Source organism: Balaenoptera musculus, chromosome 12 (genome assembly GCF_009873245.2).
Source record: "Balaenoptera musculus isolate JJ_BM4_2016_0621 chromosome 12, mBalMus1.pri.v3, whole genome shotgun sequence".
NCBI classification, from domain to species: domain Eukaryota; kingdom Metazoa; phylum Chordata; class Mammalia; order Artiodactyla; family Balaenopteridae; genus Balaenoptera; species Balaenoptera musculus.
This window is the reverse complement of record NC_045796.1, coordinates 50,919,849-50,940,075: the sequence shown is the minus strand read 5'-3', so window position 1 is coordinate 50,940,075 and position 20,227 is coordinate 50,919,849. Positions and strand designations below refer to the sequence as shown.

The window sequence follows — 20,227 nt, the reverse complement described above, 5'->3', positions numbered from 1 at the left end:
CTCACACCTGTCAGAATGGCTATTGCCAAAAAGACAGGAAACGACAAGTGTTGGCAAGGATGTGCACTGTTGGTGGGAATGTAAATTGGTGTAGCCACTATGGAAAACAGCATGGATGTTCCTCAAAAAACTAAAAATAGAACTTTCTCGTGATTCAGCAATTCCACTTCTGGGTATTTATACGAAGGAAATGAAAACACTAATTAGAAAATATATATGTACCACTATGTTCTTTGCAGCATTTATTTGCAATAAACAAGATATGGAAGCAACCTAAGTGTCCATCGATAGATGAATGGTTAAAAAAGATGTGGCACACACATGCACACATAATGGAATATTACTCAGCCATTAAAAAAGAATGAAATCCTGCCATTTGTGACAATACTGATGGACCTAGATGGTATTATGCTAAGTGAAATAAGTCAGGCAGAGACAGACAAATGCTGTATGATTTCACTTAAATGTGGAATCTAAAAATCAAAACAAACAAACATAACAAAACAGTAACAGACTCATAGACATACAGAACAAACTGGTGGTTGCCAGAGGGGAAGGAGGGTAGGGAGATGGGCAAAATAGGTGAAGGGGATTAAAAGGTACAAACTTTCAGCTATAAAATAAATATGTCCAGGTTGGCTGTACAGCATAGGGAATATAGTAAACAATATTGTAATAACTTTATATGGTGACAGATGGTTACTAGACTTATCTTGGTGATCATTTCACAATATACATAAATGTCAAACCACTATGTTGTACACCTGAAACTGATATAATATTGTATGTCAATAAAAAAGAACTGGTCATGTGATAAGATTTAAGTCAGTTGATGAATCACTTGAGAAAAATAATGAAAAAGAGAATGGTGAATAGTGAAAATAGAGTGGTATGAAATTATGTAGGTGCAGTCTCACACCATACTTTTGGATCACATCTTAAATCCCTCAGTGATGAAATTGCTGAAGTGACACCTCATTCATCCACAGGTTAAACCTCTGGCAAACAGAGCTGTGTGGAATTCAGAGCAAATAAGTAGCTAGGAAGTGAAGGGATGTAGATACATGACGATTTGCAGAAAAAGTGTGGACTCACCATTAAGATTTCAGGCTTTTGTCCACAGGGTTATGAGTAAAACAAGGCAATAGATCACAAGTAGTGAAACAGACTGAGAGGAAAACAAAACACCAAAAGAAGACAAAAGGCCACATTCCTAAGTGACTCCCATCACCAGCAGGGCCAGGGCACAACCATCGGCATACTTCAGTCATCCCTATGGGATGATTTAGGTCCATGAAAATGGCCCAAATTATCCAGAAGAGTTTAAATTGTGTTTTATAAGTTCTGTTTAACCAGGCATTAACGTTACTGAAAGTTGTGACAGTAGATTGTGATTTATATATTTTGATCTTGTAATCCCAATCTAGGGAATTATACTAATAAAATAATTAAGAGAAACAAAGGATCATATGCCCAAAGATTTCCTAAGTACTATTTCATATTCACAATGGCAAAATCACACTATAAAAATTACTGTGAAAAAAGGTCTAACAAGAAATTAGATGTTAAAATGGTATGTCAAAATGATTAGGCAATAAAATAAATCCAATAAATTTACAAGCAGTAAATTCAGCTGTGACTTTCTACTTCAGCTAAAAAGATATCATGTGTTGGTCTGACATAGGCATTACTGAAGAAATCAAAATAGATAATTAGATTATGTTATATTCCAAAAAGTTGTTCTTGGAACCTAGATATTTCCATACCATTATATTAGATTGGGGACTTCACTACTGAGTAAAATGGTGGAGGTTGGTAATAAGTCCCTAAAAAAGTACGCAGGAGTGATCGTCAGGATGGGAATATTGTTTTCACCTTTAATGGTTCATCGTGAGCCACATAATCCTCAGGTTGCTCCAAAAACTTTTCTTTAGCCTCAGGACTTGAAAAGTAATAGATCTTTTCTCGATATTTAGCTGCTTCTTCTGTGCTGCCTGGTTGTAGGATGAAGTTTTCTTTGAGAGCCACTGGACAAAAGTGCTTTGTATCTCCCAAATGCCTTCTCTTCTCTTTAATTCTATCTTCATTCTAGAAATATTATTCAAAGTTTGGAGAACACTATTAATGCATTATTCATGTAATACTAAAGAGGGAATTTTAAAAAATGCAACTTGAATAGTATTTAATCCATAACAATATCCATTTAAAACAATCCACAAAAGACCAGTTCTTATACTATTTAAATTAATCAAAAAATCAGGTTCTCATATCCCTCTGAGTTCACATCCCAAGCGTCTTTATTTTATAAAGAAAATGAAGCAGCACTGAGAATGAAGGCGTCCCCAGCCCTCTACAGACAAATGAGTAATAAAAACCCCCATAATGTGCTGGTGCAGGGTCACTGTGAGGTCAGTTTCTAAAATAAAATTATTTCCAAGAAGTAAAAGCTGAGTCAGGGTCGCAACTTCTTACCCATTGAAAATGAAATGGGAGATGCCTCAGGATTTGCTTTGTTTCCTACTCAGTGGCTATATATCAAATAATTTGGAACTATTTTATTTTGTTCAATTGGAAATGTGTAATATATTTTATTTGTGATAGATGAAGAAGCTGTGTGTAAAGTCCCTTAAGGACTCTTGCAATTTATTTAAAGCAAAGTACACTTAAAAAATAATTTTCTGTGTTGTACAATACATGCTTGCTGTAAAAATATTCAAAACTTATCACAATGCATAGAGTGAACATTTCCTCTCACCTTCTTCCTTACAATACTATATTGACACTCAGTAGTTTTATGTGTATCCTTCCAGACCTCTTTTTCTAAGTTTATCCTACACATCTATATACAAAGATAGACACAAATTTAGGCACAAATACATTGTTTTTAAAAATACCAATGAAATAATACTTTACATGATTATTCTATAACACACCTCTTGTTTTCCCCCCAAGCAAGATATAACAAACAACTTTCTGTAAAGGAGCAAAAATAAGACTAATCTCTACTTTTCTTGTGTCATTCTTGTTCAATTTTTGTGTCAGGGTTATGCAAGCTTCAAAATGAGCTAGAAAGTATTGATGTTTTTCTATGATGTGGAAGATTTAAATAACATAGGACTTATCTAATCAACAAGAACTATCCTATAACTCCCTACAATTATTTTTGTTTGTTCAGCTTTTATCTTTCGTCCTAAGCAAATTTTAGTAATTTGTATTTTGAAAATGTTTTTCATTTTGACTTAAAAATTTATTAAAGTTGTAATTTAAAACAACAGTCTTTTAAAATCTGATTATATACTCCTTTCTATCTCAAATGTTATCTACTGCTCCTTCTTTTTACCTCATTCTACTTGCCAGAAGTTTGTCTATTTTATTGCTCTTGTCAGTGAACCAACTTTTCATTGTTTTTGAAGTTAGGACTACTGTTTTTATTCGGTTTTGTTTTCCTGTTTCATTAATTTTTGCTTTTAATCTCCTTCTTTCTACTTTCTTTTGGTTTATTTTGTTATGCTTTTTCCTAGGTTCTTGAGTTGGATGCTTAATTAATTTCTCCAGTCTTTCTTGTTTTTCAATAAATGCACTTAAAGTAAGGTTGCTGGACTTAGCAAATGAAAATGAAGGCTCCCCAGTTATATTGAATTTCAGTTTAAAAAAATGTGAGGTAGGTGAGTGGTGGGTGACAAGGTTGGGGGGTCTTTTTGGAGCAAGGGATTCTGGGAAGATGGTGATCTAGAGACTCTCTCTTCCCTTCTCTGCCACCTCCTCAGTGGTAAATAGCTGCTGGGGCAGGTGGCTGGTAACCATGGATGTGAGGGGAGACAACTGTACAACACTCTTTACCACTATGAGGGGGAGGAGTACCTGGAGACAAACAACAGAGGTACAAGAGCATTAAGATGCCAAGTCTTCGGAGGAATTTTGCCTGTAGAAATCTGTGGGTTTCCTGGGGGAATGTTAGCATCAACAACTACCACGCAGGAGTGTTTGTAGTCTCTGTGGCCTGCAAGAGACCAAGAAGGAGCTGTATGGGTGGGAGGAGTCCTCCCTGACCCTGCATCTGGGTAAGTATGAGGAATCCAGGTAGCTGAGCTTGTCTCAGGCCTCAGCAACAAAATAGGTGACCTATCTGCTGCTATGCTCCTGACCGATGGAGAGAAAAGTCACTTTGCCTTTCATAATTTTTGAGAATGTTGTCACCTAAAGCACTCCAGCAACAGTCCTGAACTCCACTGAGCCAAAAAGAAAAAAAGAAAGAAGAAAGAAACAAAGAAAACAACCATCCATCTCAGGAAGCCTGGCACACACTCTAAGACTAGTCAGATCAAACAGACCTCAAAACTCTGCAACACAGGCAGGGAAGAAACCCAATCTCAGAGTAGAAAAATGATGGAGACATTTACAGAGATTCATGTAAACACTAGAAAGAGTTCATGAGCACCAATAAAATATGTAAATGAGCTGAGGAAGAGAGTGAGCACTTGTGGTGGAATCTGGCCCCCAAAGATCCCCAGAACCTGTGAATATGTTATCTCATGTGTGTGATTAAGTTAAGGATGTTGAGATGGGAGGATCATGCAGGTGGGTCCAATGTAATCACAGGGTCTTTATAAGAAGGGTGCAAGAAGGTCAAAGGCAGAAGGAGATGAGATGATGGACAGGAGAGGTTGAAGTGATGAGTTCTGAAGATAGGGAAGAGGCCATGAATCAAAGAATGCAGATGACCTCCAGAAACTGGGAAAGATAGGGAAAGGCTTCTCCTCTAGAGGAAGGAACATAGCCAACACTGATTTTAGCCCTCTAAGATTCATTTCAAAATACTGACTGTGAGAACTGTGCAATAATTTGGTTATTTTAAGCCACCAACTTTGTAGCAATTTGTTACAGCAGGAATAGGAAATTAATACTCCACTCTAGAGACCCCAATGAATGTCTTAAATTAGAAGGCTGAATGTAAGACAAGTCTACACATATTTGAACAAACTCTACAAATGCAAGAACAAAAAAGTAAGAGATGGAAAACTTGAGGGCAAAGATAAGATATTTGGAGGATAGATCCAAGAGACCTAACTGGTATTAAGTATTGTGCAAGGAAAAAATGGAAGAGATGGAGGAGAGGCAAGAATAATTTGCCACAAATAGAGAAAGAAATAACCTCAGATTTAAACACACGCCAAGCGCAGGCAGAACTGATGAGGAAAGACAAACACCTGGTCACACCTTGATGCAATTTCTGATCTCTGAAGCAACATTAGAACTGTTGTTTCTTTTTCTATTTGTGTGGCAAAAGCGAAATATCTTTGTTGTTGATCTTTCCTATTGTAAAAACACTGCATCTCGAATGTTAAAAATTCAGACAATATAGATGAGTATTTACAAAATAAAAATTACTTGCGAGTCCACCACTCAGAGATAACCACCATTAACACATTCAACAGCTTGACTGAGGTATAACTGACATTAAAACACTTACATACTTAGTTTATAATGTGATAAGTTTTGACATATGTTTGATCCATGAAACCATCACCACAGTCAAGATAATAAACAGATTTGTCAACTGCATAGTTTGCTCCTGCCTCTTTGTAATCCGTCCCTCCTGCCCCTATTTGCCTTCTATCTGCCCCATCCCCAGACAACCACCGCTCTGTTTTCTATCACTATAATTAGCCTGCATTTTCTAGAATTTTATGTAGGTGGAATCACATAGTATGTATTCTTTTTTGGTCTGGCTTTTTCTCTTAGCATAATTGTTTTGAGATGCATCCAGGTTGGTGTCTGTATCAGTAGTTCTTTTATTTGTTTTTATTTTTGTGTGTGTACTATTCCAGGTCTAATTATTCCCCGTTCCTAAGACTAGACTCTTTTTAGTATACTACCCAATGCCCTGTGAATTATGAGGTTTTTCCAGTCTAGTTGGTGGGAATAGGCATTATTTCTGGCTCTGTGTGAGATCCAAGTACTGGTCCCACTAATCTTTGGTACTTCCCAGGGCCCCGAGTAGTTTCCTTACATGTGAAGCTGATCAGTGCTCTGTTGAATACTTGAAGGGGCTGCTCTGCAGGTGTCCAGAGCTCTCTCTGTGTACAGTTCTCTCATCTCTGGTCCCTTCCCTTCTAGCTGCTTTGGTCTCCAGGGGTTCTCTGCTCTATCTCCTCCAATCCTCCAATCAGTGAGTCTCCCTGGCTCTGTCTGGGTCCCTCCTCCCTGTACCACAGCCTGGACAAGGTACATGGCCTTACAGACAGGAAGATGGGGAAATCGTAGGGTGCACTTCATTTATTTCCCACCTCTCTGGGATCACTGTCAATGTCTTGAAAACTGTTTCATGTATTTATCCTATTTTTCAGTTGTTTCAGGCAGGAGGGTAAATCCAATCCCTTTTACTCCGTCTTTCCTGGAATGACTGTTAACATTTGAGTACATATCTTCCCAGAATTTTTATCATGAGTTAGTGTACATTTTTTTGCTTTTGTCCGTATAGCACCTTTCTTTCCCTTTTCAAGTAACATGATCCTTCTCCCTCTTCTCATGGAGAACCACTTCTTCCACATTCAAGGTTCTCAAATGGACCAGACAATCAGAGTAACTCCTCACCTTATAGCCACTGAGTGCATGTGACTGAGGTTGGCTCAATAATATACAAAGTCCTCTAGTTACTATGATTAATAGGGGCAACTGACTGAGCTGGGAGAAGTGAAATTCTTTCTTGTGATTTTTCCAGGTGGATTTAAAGATAGAGTGTTGTCTTTCTTCCTAGATCAAAATTTCTAAGGATGTTCTCCCAGAATTCCTGGCAGCCATGTCTGCCTTATTTGGAAAAAGCATCTTCGCAGATGTAATTAAGGATCTCAAGGTGACATATCATTGTTCATTATCCAGGTGGTCCCTAAATCCAATGACAAGTGTCCTTATAAGAGAAGACACGGAAGAGAGGCCATGTGCAGACTGAGGCAGAGGCTGAAGCCAACACAGAGGCAGCCACAAGCCAAGGATTATCTGGAGCCACCAGAAGCTGGAACAGGCAAGGAAGGGTTCTCCCGGGAGCCTTCAGAGGGAGCATGGTCCTACCTACCAACACCTTGATTTCAGAGTTCTGGTCTCAAGAACTGTGAGAGGATAAATTTCTGTTGTCTTAAGGCTTCGAGTTTGTGGTGCTTTGTTTTTTTTTTTTTTGGCCGTGCCACGCGGCATGTGGGATCTTAGTTCCCCGACCAGGAATAATCGAACCCATGCCCCCTGTAGGGGAAGCACGGGGTCTTAACCACTGGACCGCCAGAGAAGTCTCTGTGGTACTTTGTTATGGAAGCCTTTGGAAACTAATCCTGCAGGTAAAACTGATCTGTGTTACGGTAAATTAGGAAGAGTGGAAGTGAGGAAAAGACACTATATTATCAATGAAGACCATACTTAAAAATTTAAGTTTTGAATATTACAGACAGCTTGAGAACTCTCTGCAGATACAAGAAAGACACCGTGTTCTTGCAGACCAGAGCAGGGCACAGAAGAAGAACGGCAGAAGAAGGATGACTGAGACGAGAGAATCTGAATATTAGTGGGACAAAACCCACATCCTTTAGCCACCCTGACTGAACGTCTCAGCAGTTCCTTAGGATAAAGTACTGAAAGCTGTTAGCAGAATCATATTGTGTAACATTTGTTGTTTGACACATACATATTTGGGTTTAAGTTAAGCAACAGTAAGTTAATTACAACTGAATGTTTATCTACCCGTTTTATTGATAAAGACCAGAATTAAAAGAATCACTTCCTATTTTATTATTGACAGATGCCCGAAATGGGAGGCTATCAGTTGAGAACAGTGATCAAAATTGTGGTGCCAAGGGAGAAGATTGGGGCCTAAAATGAGCTGTTCCCATTTGAGCAAACCACTCATTGTTATCATGCCTGCAGCCCCTCAAAGATGCCATTGCTGTGCTTTGTATAAAACACCCACTTCTGTTAAATCTTTTTTGTAATTAATTTTTATTGGAGTATGGTTGCTTTATAATGTTGTGTTAGCCTCCACTGCACAACAAAACGAATCAGCCATACACACAAAGATATCCCCTCCCTTCTAGGTTACCACAGTGCATTAGGTAGAGTTCCCTGTGCTATATAGTATGTTCCCATCAGTTGTCTATTTTATACATAGTATCAATAATGTATGTGTGTCAATCCTAGCCTCCCAATTCCTCTCACCCCACCCCTTTCCCCCTTGGTATCCATACATTTGTTCTCTGTGTCTCCATTTCTGCTTTGCAAATAAGATCATCTGTACCACTTTTCTAGATTCCACATATATGCGTTATTATACGATATTTGCTTTTCTCTTTCTGACTTAACTTCACTCTGTATGACAGTCTTTAGGTCCATCCACGTCTCTACAAATGACCCAATTTCATTCCTTTTTATGGCTGAGTAATATTCCATTGTATATATGTACCACATCTTCTTTACCCATTCCCCTGTCAATGGACATCCACTTTTGTTAAGTTTATAAAATATTTCTGTCTCTAATACCTATAGACATTTCCAGGGAAAAAAATTTAAAGAATTCTTTTTTCATGGGCGTAATATACTGTCTAAGTAGCCCTGGCATTTCAGAGGTCAAATGAAGCTGGGTGGAGGTAAAATGTGTTGAAAATGTTTATAAAATTGAAGATCGCTGCTTGCTTTCTTGGAGTCTAAAAGTGCTCGTTACCACTCTGGATATGTGCGCTTTCAGTGATGTGACCACGGTGAGGGAGCAGGAACAAAGACTCCTACCTCTTCCTCTTCCTCCTCCTCTTCTAGCTCCTCATCGCCTTCGGCCTCAGCCTGATAGTCTTCTGTTTCTTCATCATAATCGTCCATAGTTAACTCCCAGCCAGCATAGTGGAAAGGTTCTGTAGAAAAAAGAAGAAATAGTTGGGAAGGTATTTTTAGGATAAAAGCATATTAGCATATTACAGTAGTCAAAGATTAGGAAAATTAATTATAGGGACTGGTCTCTTAGCTTAAATGTGTATGCAAACAGGCCTTCACAAATTCTTTAAGTGACAACTGGCCAGTTTGGCCAGTGCTGTTTGTGCCTCATGGCTGTTCTGATTGGTGGGTGCCTGCACTATGACAGTTGTTAAATATTTTAAATATCATCCCTGGATATACTGACTGTTTTGCTTCACAAACCATAGGCTTTAAACTTTCACAGTACTTTTAATAATATTACCTGCTCATGACAATAAATGTTATGATTACAGACGGCCCTTACTTTCCATGGTCTCAACGACTTTTTGAAGTAGTTCCTCTGGAGTTTTGTCAGCAATCTCCAAGTTTAAAACTTGAGTAAAAGAGTCACTGATTGCTGTTTCCATCTGCCTCCAGGAGGAGTAGAAAGATCTGACACTCTCTTTAATTGGCTCCATTTCAGGAACATCAGGATAAGCGTCTTCTGGAAACTCAGGTAGTACAACTTTTGAGTAAAAGTTAAAGGAAAGAAAAAAGAGCCTTCAGGCATTATATCTTTAGTCATGTTGCCAAATAACTTATACTTTATAATACTTTAAAAACATTTGAAAGAAATAAACTTAGTGTTCTAAGCAATAATATACATTTATAAATTCATATTTCAATTACACTTTGTTCCTTGTATTGGCTGTAGATGAATTATTACTTATAAATAAAATCCAAATTATTTGGATAATTAATATCAATTTCATATGGCAACTTTAACTGTTAATAAAATGTATAACAAAATTTGATGAAAAACTGTTATAAGTTGTCTAGATACACTTTTAATATAATAAGTTAGATAAATAAATATAAGACACATCAACTGGCATACGACTGACATAGAAACAAGTAGGAAGTTGGTACTATGCCTAAAATTTTAAGAGAATATGAAAAGCACTTTTATGCACTAACTACTTTTATTTGATAATCTAACCTGTTTCAGATAATTCTTTAGTTTCTAGTCCCTCTTTGGATCCTTTTGGAATTTCTGTTCCAACTGTAGTATCCTCGGTAGGCTCAGACACTTAAAAAAAAACAATCTAATAGTGTTTGAATTTTAAAACATTATTCCTTTATGAAGTTTTTGGTACAAAGAAAATGTCAAAACATAGTTTAAATTGTGTATACTATCTCTAATTGATAATACAGTTCTTGTTAGGTAAAGTATTGAAACTGAGTCCCCCTAAAACCGAGTTCCCCTGCCGAGTTTATGGTTAACCTCCCTATTCAAAACTTTATTCCTTTTCTTGTCCCCTCTGACCTCAATCCTGTGCTAACTGAACTCTAATCAACCAGAGTCAGATAACATCATTAATGTACAAACTCAGGTTGTTTCTCCAGGGCAAGACCCCTGATCATGCACCCCCAGAGCAGAGACTCATAAACAGTAGGCATCCTGACCCCTGAAACTACGATTAAGAAATGTCACAAGATGATGATTAACTACAGCTTCTTTGTTCTTCCCCTTTAAAAGCCCCCAACTCAAAGACCAAGTTGGAGTAGATCTCAGATTCATCTCCCACTCCCTTGCTTGGCGCCCTGCAATAAGCCCTTACTTTGCTGCAAACACCCGCTGTCAGAGTTTGGCTTCCTGTGCCGCGGGCACACGAGCACACTGCTTGGTTTCAGCAAGGCATAAAAATACATAATAGTATAAGGCAGAAAATGAAGAACATTCTTAAATACACAAAAGGATGTTGACCAGAATAACAATTGGTACATACAATTTTGACTGATGACTGTTGTTAAATATCATTCAAACTTCTGTTCACATGGCATCAAACTAGCAGTGCCTGATAGTCCTTTTAATTTCTTGAGATACCCGTAAAGATATACCAAAGGATCATAAAGTGGCAATAAAGGGCGATGATATGCCAAAGTCTCAGCTGTGGGTGTTGGTGTGGTGAAACTGAGGAGAGTCTCAACTAATACCACTGTTAAAGGTATAGATCAACAACTGCTTTCCTGGATGATATAAGACATGATCCACATACAGATCTAGCATAGATAGTTTCAGGGAAGGAAGGACTAATAATCTTTCTTCTCAGCCCATAGTCTCTCCTAGTTCTGAGACACAAGTTTTGTGTAGACCACACACACACACACACAGATTTTTAAAATATATATGTAGCCATTCTGTAATACTGTGGAAGCTGTCTTCTAAGTTAGCTAAAGTAATAGTTGGGTCCTCTTTCTACAGAATCTGTAACGTTTAATACTCAGGAGAACAGGGAGTAGAAGGGGACAAGCCTAGGGCTGGCCTGGTGGCAGCATATTTAATTGTAAGGTGTTCAATTACCTAAAGAAAAGCATAACCCCGACAAAGAGAAGAAGAGCACCAAGAATATACAGAAAATTCTAAACTGTCTTAGCTTCTCTGGCTTAATCAGAGAATGCAATAGTTGGGGATGAAGAAGATCCAGCTTCAGTCTAGAAAAGCCATAGACGATGATACTAAATATCATAAGTTGAATCAGGGTGATGCACATTGACCTGACCTTCAGGTCTATATCTGAGAGTGCCTGGCAAGAAGTTTAAGTGAAGGGAGTATATGCGTGTTGTGTGTTTGTTGGGGGGAGGGGGGGTGGTTCTTATGAATACTCTATCTACCCTTCCTGTTGGTTACCCTACTCTACCTGCTCCATTCAGGGAGAAGTCAACCACAACAACAAAACAAAACAGCAACAACAAGGCCTATGAAAATAAGCTATAATGAAGGAAAGAGAGTATTGATTCACAGATTCAGATGAAGAGCTTGCTTCTGAAAAAGATTTCTCATATAAAGCAAAATAAAGTAAATTTTAGAAGATATGTACTTCGTACACTCAAAAAGCACAGGAGGACAACAGAGTCTGTGAAATAGGAACCATGAGGCAAAAGGAGAGACCAACCTAAGATAAAGGCAGAAATACAAGAAAGCTAGTTGAAATAAGAACACAATGCAAGAAAATCTAAAATGCAATAGCAGAATTGAAATATGCATCAGGAGAGAGGCAATAAGGAGCAGAAAATAAGTCAGTGATGTGGAGGATAGCAACTCTCCAAAAAATATAGAGAAAAAGGACAATGAGATGAAAACTATCAAGAAGAATATTAATGTGGTTGAAAAGCAATAACTATCTAACTAAAAAAATAATAAAACGTGATCCTGAAAAAGGAATCTGAAACAATAACTGAAGAAAAACATTTTGAGCCAAAGACTGTGGTATGGAGACAGGAGGACATAAGATGCTTGATGACATCTTTACACTATCAAAGCAACTCTGGGGACTTCTCTGGTGGCACAGTCGTTAAGAATCCACCTGCCAATGCAGGGGACAAGGGTGCGAGCCCTGGTCCAGGAAGATCCCACATGCCATGGAGCAACTAAGCCCGTGCGCCACAACTACTGAGCCTGTGCTCTAGAGCCCGCAAGCTACAGCTACTGAGCTCCCGTGCCACAACTACTGAAGCCCACGTGCCTAGAGCCTGTGCTCCGCAACAAGAGAAGCCACAGCAATGAGAAGCCCGAGCACTGCAAACAAGAGTAGCCCCCGCTCACTGCAACTAGAGAAAGCCCGCATGCAGCAACGAAGACCCAACGCAGCCAAAAAACAAAATCAAAAAAACAAAAAATACCTTGGACTCAGGGATGAGACATGTCCCTTATTTAATACAGTGTTTTGGCATTTCTGTTACTTGTAGGCAAATGCAGTCACAATGGATACAGATGGAATAGTCTTCCTCTTAAGCAAGGTCAGCAGCTATGCTTCTTAATTTAAAAAGTCAACCCTACCACTTAGTTACTTGATAGTCGAAGCACATGATCAACCCTTAATCAACAACACTGAACATCTGTGCTCCAGAATTTAAACTTTGAATTGTTTGCTACTTAAATCTGGTCAGGTTTCTGGATAATGGGGTGGCAGGAAGCGACTTGCAAAATGTTCAGTGGTTGCTCACTCCAGGCTGCCCAGCCTAGTCCTGACAACTCAACATGGTGAGGTCAGGCTTTATTTGAGAGAGATGCATTTGACTGGAGAAAACTTGATCAGACCATGGCATTAGTTTTTAGATGGTCGTTAAGGAACCACTGGTCTCAGGGACACACTATTCGTGCAGTTGGCATTATGAGCGCTGCTCTTTATATACCCTAGGTGTCTGCTGTCCCCTGTTCCTTTTCCTTGAATTACACTCCTTGTGATGGGTTCAGTTGTGCCCCCTCCCCGCAAAGATATGCTCACATCCTGACCCCTGGTACCTGTGAATGTGACATGAATTGGATACAGGGTCTTTGCAGAAGTAATTAGTTAAGGATCTTGAGATGAAATCATCCCAGATTTAGGGTGGGTCCTAAATCCAATGCCTGGTGTCCTTGTAAGAGGAGAAGACACACAGAAACAGACACACACACACACACACACACACACACACACACAGAAAATAAAGGCCATGTGAAGATGAAGGCAGAGATTGGAGTGATACAGCTACAAACCAAGGAACACCAAGGACTGCTGGAGTAACCAGAAGCTAGGAAGAAGCAAGGAAGGATTCTTTCCTGGAGATTTCAGAGGGAGCATGGCCCTACCAACACCTTGATTTTAGACTTCTAGCCTCCAGAACTGTGAGAGAGTAAATTTCTGTTGTTTTAAGCCACCAAGTTTATGGTAGCTTGTTAAAGCTATCCTAGGAAACTGATATATTTCCCAATAGTCTACTTGAAAACAAGCATTGGAGAGCAATGTGGAATTTAGTGAAGATTTAGCAAGGGAGAGATGGAGAGACTTTATTCCACACACCCTGTGACAGACACTGGTGGTAATTCACCCAGCCTCTGTGTTCCTCTTCTTCCTTCCTGGCAGACCTGTGTTTTTGTTCCAGTGTTTACCCTTCCCCACATGGCTGAGGGAGTGGGACCCTCTCTCCAGCTCCAGGAATTTATCCTGATTGGTTTAAGCCCCAAATACTGGTTCCTTTCCTTCTGATATTTGGGGAGGGAATGTAACTATTGATTTTGAGAGCGTTAAGATTCAGTTTCACTTAATTTGAATTAGGAATCCTGAGCTCTGGTCTTTTCAGAACTTACATAAGGCAGATGAGGAAAAAATCTCTAAGTGCTAGTCTGGTAATGATGATTTTAAAGCATCAACTATGAGGCAGACTCTCTGCTGGGTGCTTTAAAGAAATGTTCTTATCCCTATAAAAACTCTGCTAGGTAAATCTTCCTAGCCCTGTTTTACAAATGAAGAACTTGAGGTGCAGAATAACTCTATAACTTGTCATATAGCAGCCAATGTGAAATTTTTTAAATGTTAATGAGATCAGATTGACCACTTGCACTTAGAGAAAACTCCCATCTCCATAAGCCTCTGGCCTCTGCTTTGCTCTCCAATTTCATCTCCCACCTCCCTCTTGCTCACCATGCTCCAACCACATTCAATTTCTTCCTTGACCATGTGAAGCTGTGCCCACCTCTGCGCCTTGGCATTGGAGGGATCTTTGCCCAGATCCTTTCAGCGCTTTTGTCTTGCCTCAAATATCATCTCAGATGACACTCTTCCTTGACCATAATGTTTAGTGTTGCCTCTTCCAAACCACCCCCGTGGTCTCTACCTTGCTCATTCATTGAACAAACACTTATTGAGTTCCTACTATATCCCAGGTACTGGTTTAGTGTCTTCATAAATTTTTCTTAACACAATCAGAAATTATCCTAGTTATTTACTTGTTTATTCTTGTTCTTCACCCCATAGAATGATGGCTCCTTGAGGGTAGGGATCTTGACTGTCTTGGTCACTGCTGAGTCTGTGCTACCTAGGGCAGTGCCTGTTGCTTTGCATGGCACTTAGAAGGAGTTCAGTAAATACTTGTTGAAGGGATGGATGAATTTCCCGATGTTTATTACTAGCTGACTCTATTACATGTCCATGAAGTGCTTGGAATGAAATACTGTGATTTGAGCCAATGGTTACTCTAAGCTCATGTTCTTGCATGTAATTGGCTATACCTAACCAGTACATAAAGAAAGCAAATTGGGAATGAGAAAAGTGATTAATCAGCCTCGGAATGCATAGGTTATTGCCTTTTAAAGTGTCGATTCTAAGCAATACATGTGTCATTCCATTCTAAGGCTAGAGTGACGACAGGATTGAAATGAGACTTCAGTCATCTTATTTGACAGAGGTAATGATTATCTTGTGGCCCAAGACAGAAATCAAACTTCAAAGGAAAAGATGTGTTCCCAAGCATGAGATATAAAAAGGCTGCTTTGGGTATGTGTTAGTTTCCTGTAGCTGCCAATACAAATTATCACAAACTTGACGGCTTAAAACAACAGAAATGTATTCGCTCACAGTTCTGGAGGCCAGAAGTCAGAAATCAAGGTGTTGGCAAGGCTATGCTACCTCCGGAGGTTCTGGAGGAGAATCCTTTCTGCCTCTTTGACCTTCTCCTGGGTACTGTCATCTCTTGGCTGGAGTCTGCATCACCCAATGTCTGCTTCCATCTTCAAATTGCCTTCTCCTCTGTGTGAGAGTCTAACCTCCCTCTGGCTCTCTCTTATAAGGACATTTATGATGGCATTTAGAGCCCACCTGGATAATCCCACATAATCTCCCCATATCAAGATTCTTAGGAACTTCCCTGGTGGTCCAGTAGTTAAGAATCCGCCTTCCAATACAGGGGACGTGGGTTCGATCTCTGGTTGGGGAACTAAGATCCCACATGCTGCAGGGCAACTAAGCCCGCGTGCCGCAACTTCTGAGCCCGTGCGCTCTAGAGCCCATGCGCCACAACTAGCGAGAAGCCCGTGCGCCACAACAAAGAGCCTGTGCACCGCAACAAAGATCCCGCGTGCCGCAACTAAGACCCTATGCAGCCAAACAAACAAACAAATAAATAAATATTAAAAGAAAAAAAAAGATCCCTTAGGACTTTCAAAGCCTCATTAAAACAAAACAAAACAAAAAATTCTTAATTTAGGGACTTCCCTGGTGGTCCAGTGGTTAAGACTCTGCACTCCCAATGCAGGGGGCCCAGGTTCGATCCCTGGTCAGGGAACTAGATCCCACGTGCCGCAACTAAGAGCCTGGATGCCGCAACTAAAGGATCCCGCATGCTGCAACTAAAAAGCCTGCATGTTACAACGAAGATCCCATGTGCTGCAACTGAGACCCGGCACAGCTAAATAAATAAATAAATATTAAAAAAAATGATTCTTAATTTAGTCACATCTGCAAAGACCTTTTTTCCAAATAAGGTAACATCTACAGGTTCCAGGAATTAGGATGTGGACACACCTTTGGCAGCCATCATCAGCCTACACAGGGAACTCTGGATAAAGTAAAAAAAAATTCCAAAAGTAATGGATTTATGTTAGACAGGGTAGTTTCTTTTCCTTTCTCTTTTTTATTTTGGTAAAATACACATAACATAAAATTTACCATCTTAACCATCTTTAAGTGTACAGTTCAGTGGTGTTAAATACAATCACATTGTGTGCAACCATCACCACCATCCATCCTCATAACTGTTTTCATGTTGTAAAACCGAAAACTCTATACTCATTAAACAATAAGTCCCCATTCTCTCCTCCTCCCAGCCCCTGGCAACCACCATTATACTGTCTGTCTTTACGATTTTGACTACTTTTAAGTATCTCATATAAATAGAATTATATGGTATTTGTCTTTTGATGGCTAGACAGGGCAGTTTTAAGTGAAAAAAAAAATTGCCTACTTAAGCAATTTACAGGAGAAGACTTTGTGAAAAAGGACCCTTGGATGGAAGAAGTAATCACTAGCTAAACCAGATGCAAGCCCTTATGTGAAACAGAATATGTTTTAATAGGGACAAAACAGACCCACGATTTCACAGACGCGATTGCTTCTGGAGAAGCCCAGTCATGTCTACAGAGCTGGCTAGAACTGACCCTGAATGGAGTAGGCTCCTGGCTTTAGAACATCCAATTTAGGTTGCCTGGGGGAAATAATGAGATAAAAGGCAGTGACATTAAATTGTCCCCTAGATCTGTTACATTATTAAATACCAACTGTGAAACATTGGGGATATTGGAAATCTGGAAATATTTAATGGATATTTGTGTCATACTTAATGGATGTCAGTTTCTTTTATTTCTTTTGATATTTTATGGCCTGTTTCCTTGCAAAAGGTAGGTGGGTGGGAAGATTGTTGTCAGCCTAATTGGTTAAGTACTCAAGAAAATAATGAAGTTTCTGGGTGAGAGCTCAAGTCAATAAAGGTGTGGGATTCTTAAAAAGGAAATTGGGTATTTCATCCTGTTAGCTCTTCTGTCTGGCACAAGGTTCTGATTTTATACTTACTGTCCCATAAACCTAATGCCAATCCCTGTAGTAAAAACGATCTATGTTAAATTTGAGCTTTCTCATTGTAAAAATTCCCCTTAGTCCTGGTTCTTTTACCAGCTAACAGCAGGTTTTCAGCCCTTAATTGCTCCAGGGCTGGCATCTAGCTGCAGGTATCTGAAAACCTTTAGTTTGTAAGAGTAATTTCTAATTCAATATTAATTGTGCTCGGAAGCATTTTATGAGCCCCGCTTCCACCACAGTGAGGTACCCTATCTTGCTGCTTAAGCCCACTCTCCAGCCCTGAGAGTGATTTTCGTTGGAAGTCTGTAAGATTCCTTCTTGCCCTGCCCCAACCCACCAAACTGGACCTCTGAGGAGGGCTGGCTTCATGGGTGTACGAGCTGTGCAGTTGCTCTAGATCTCTCGCCCAGAATGGTCTCATACTTAGTGTAATGCACTTTGGTTGTCATTTTGAAATTTTTAATAATTTTATCTTTGAATTGAGTTTTGTAAGCAAAATCCAAAGGGACTCCAATGGGACAACAGGGCATGTGTGTGAGCAGAGATATGCACGATCTGTGTCTGCCATTCTTTGCCATCTCATTCTCATGAGTGTTCCTGATGCTCCATCATGAGCATAGAATTCTAGGGGACCCACGATATGTGGGAGTAAGTGTGACTTAGTGGCTTGGGGTGGGGAGGATGCTGACAGCCCTTGAGAGACCGTGGTCTCCCTTTGAACTAGAACTTGCTCCAGATGCAGAATGAAGGTGATGGCATTCAAAGAGACATGAATGACCATGGAACCTCATCACATTCCTTCTTACTCATGTTACTTTCCTGTATTAGCTAAACTGAAATGATGTGGGGCTCATAAAATGCTTCCAAGCACAGTCAGTATTGAATTAGAAACTAATCTCACAAGCTAAAGGTTTTCAGATACCTGCAGCTAGATCATTTCAGCTAGACTGAAAATGATGACACAGAAAGAAAGGAAAAGATAGGGCAACCCAGAATTCCTTTTCCTTTCAGTTTTTCCTTAATCATTGGGAAGCTAAAAGTAGAGAGCATTGCTAGAATATATGCATATTAGGAAATGAAATAAGAAGCTGAGTTACTTTTGTGTATGAAACTGACTTAGTATTCTGGTAAGAATAAAATACATATGCATGTTCAAGCTGCAAAATACAAATTGTGTAGTTTCAATGATTCTGCATATGAGTTAAGTGCTCTTAACGCTTGCAATTAAAAGTGGCATTGGGCAACATAAAGATGAATGGTAAAATTCATGCTAATAACTTAAAATTTTAATTTTTCTTTACTTAGAATGACATTAAATAGCAAACAAAAAGTATTATGACAAGTTAAGAGAGAGACCATGGAAGAAAAGAAAGAGCTTTATATTTTCGTACTTTTAATGGCTCTTTTCCCCTACTTTTTGAACACTGTGCCCCACATATTATATAGCAGGCCCTGCTTCTGAGTGTCAACCCCCCAGGCAGAGCAGACTCAGCTTTCTTACCACACTTCCAGCCATGTGATTTGGACTAACCGGCTGCACTCTGGGGGCACATCTCTCCATTCCCAGCCTGCTTCCATTTTATACCATATAAACACATATATACACACATGCACACACATACATGCCAATGGACAAGAGTGGATTTAAGGATACGATCCCTAATAAAGTCTAACCTGATTCATGTTCTGTTTCAGGGACCTCGAAAACTTCAGGCTCCTCAGGTAAGGACCCCCTGGTCTCCTCGGCTACCGCAGGGGCCTCAGACCCTTCGTGAAGTTCAGACTCCTCACCTTCGATCTCCTTGTCAGCCTCAGCTTCAGTTTCTTCTGCTTCTAGAAAAAATGAGAAGAAATAAATAATTTAGTTTAAGTCAGCAAATATTTAATTGGGAATGGCCCCTGGAGCATGAGGCTTTATGAGAAAGATAGATACAGTCTCTACATATTGTATCTATTAAAATGCAGTAGTAAAGGATGATAGTAATATGCTCAGAGTGCTATGGGAGCACCGGCCTAAGGATTCATTCAAAACGGGGAAATGCATATAGCATTCCCAAATATTAAAACAGTAAAAGACAGGAAACAGCCCAAACGTCCATTTAAAAGGGAATGGCTATACCTGCACTGTCTGTTATGTAGTCACGAGCCACATGTGGCTATTGAGCACTTGAAATGTGGCTAGTCCAAACTGATATGTGCTGTAAGTATAAAATACACAATGGACTTCAGAGACTTTGTATGAAAAATTGAATGTAAAAATATATCAATAATTTTTACATTGATTACATGTTAAAATAATAATTTGGATATAGTGTATTTAATAAAATATACAGTTGGCTCTCTGAACCTTCAGGTTCTGTATCTGTGGATTCGACCAACCACGAATTGAAAATATTTGAAAAAAATTTTTAGAAAGTTCCAAAAAGCAGAACTTGAAGTTGCTGCATGCTGGCGACCATTTACATAGCATTTATATTTTATTAGTTATTATAAGTTATCTAGAGATGATTTAAAGTATATGGGATGATGCGTTTAGGTTATATGCACATACTATGCCATTTTATATATGGGACTTGAGCATTCATGGACTTTGGTATCCGTGGAGGTCCTGGGAGCAATTCCTCATGGATACCGAGGGATGATCGTAATTAATTTCACTTGTTTCTTTTTTCTTTTAATGTGACTACTAGAAAATTTAAAATTATGTATGTGGCTTGCATTTTATTTTTACTGGGCAGCACTAGGCTAGACTATATATTTTCTTACAGCTAGTTACAAATAATAGAGTATGTTGATCAGTATGCTAAAATTTAAAAAACATAACTCCAAGTTTTACATAGTTGCTGATGACAGCTATAAGAAATAAATGCATAGAAGTCTTTGAGGAAGAAGATGGGGTAAATGGTGGT

General features: G+C 39.2%; 1 protein-coding gene and 1 non-coding gene across 2 annotated transcripts in view; one reads left to right on the top strand and one right to left on the bottom strand.

The window, feature by feature from the left end:
• The window catches only part of AK9 (adenylate kinase 9), a 117,850-nt gene that overhangs the window by 37,813 nt on the left and 59,810 nt on the right, over positions 1–20,227 (bottom strand). The window contains exons 20-24 of the mRNA XM_036871935.1: positions 18,993–19,151; positions 9,926–10,015; positions 9,251–9,451; positions 8,767–8,885; positions 1,876–2,088 (exon numbers count right to left, since the gene is read on the bottom strand). Of these exons, the coding sequence (XP_036727830.1) occupies positions 1,876–2,088; positions 8,767–8,885; positions 9,251–9,451; positions 9,926–10,015; positions 18,993–19,151 (782 nt within the window). The remainder of the gene's footprint in view (positions 1–1,875; positions 2,089–8,766; positions 8,886–9,250; positions 9,452–9,925; positions 10,016–18,992; positions 19,152–20,227) is intronic.
• Positions 15,957–16,029, top strand: TRNAG-CCC. Its single transcript has one exon. It is a non-coding gene; the product is annotated as a tRNA-Gly (tRNA).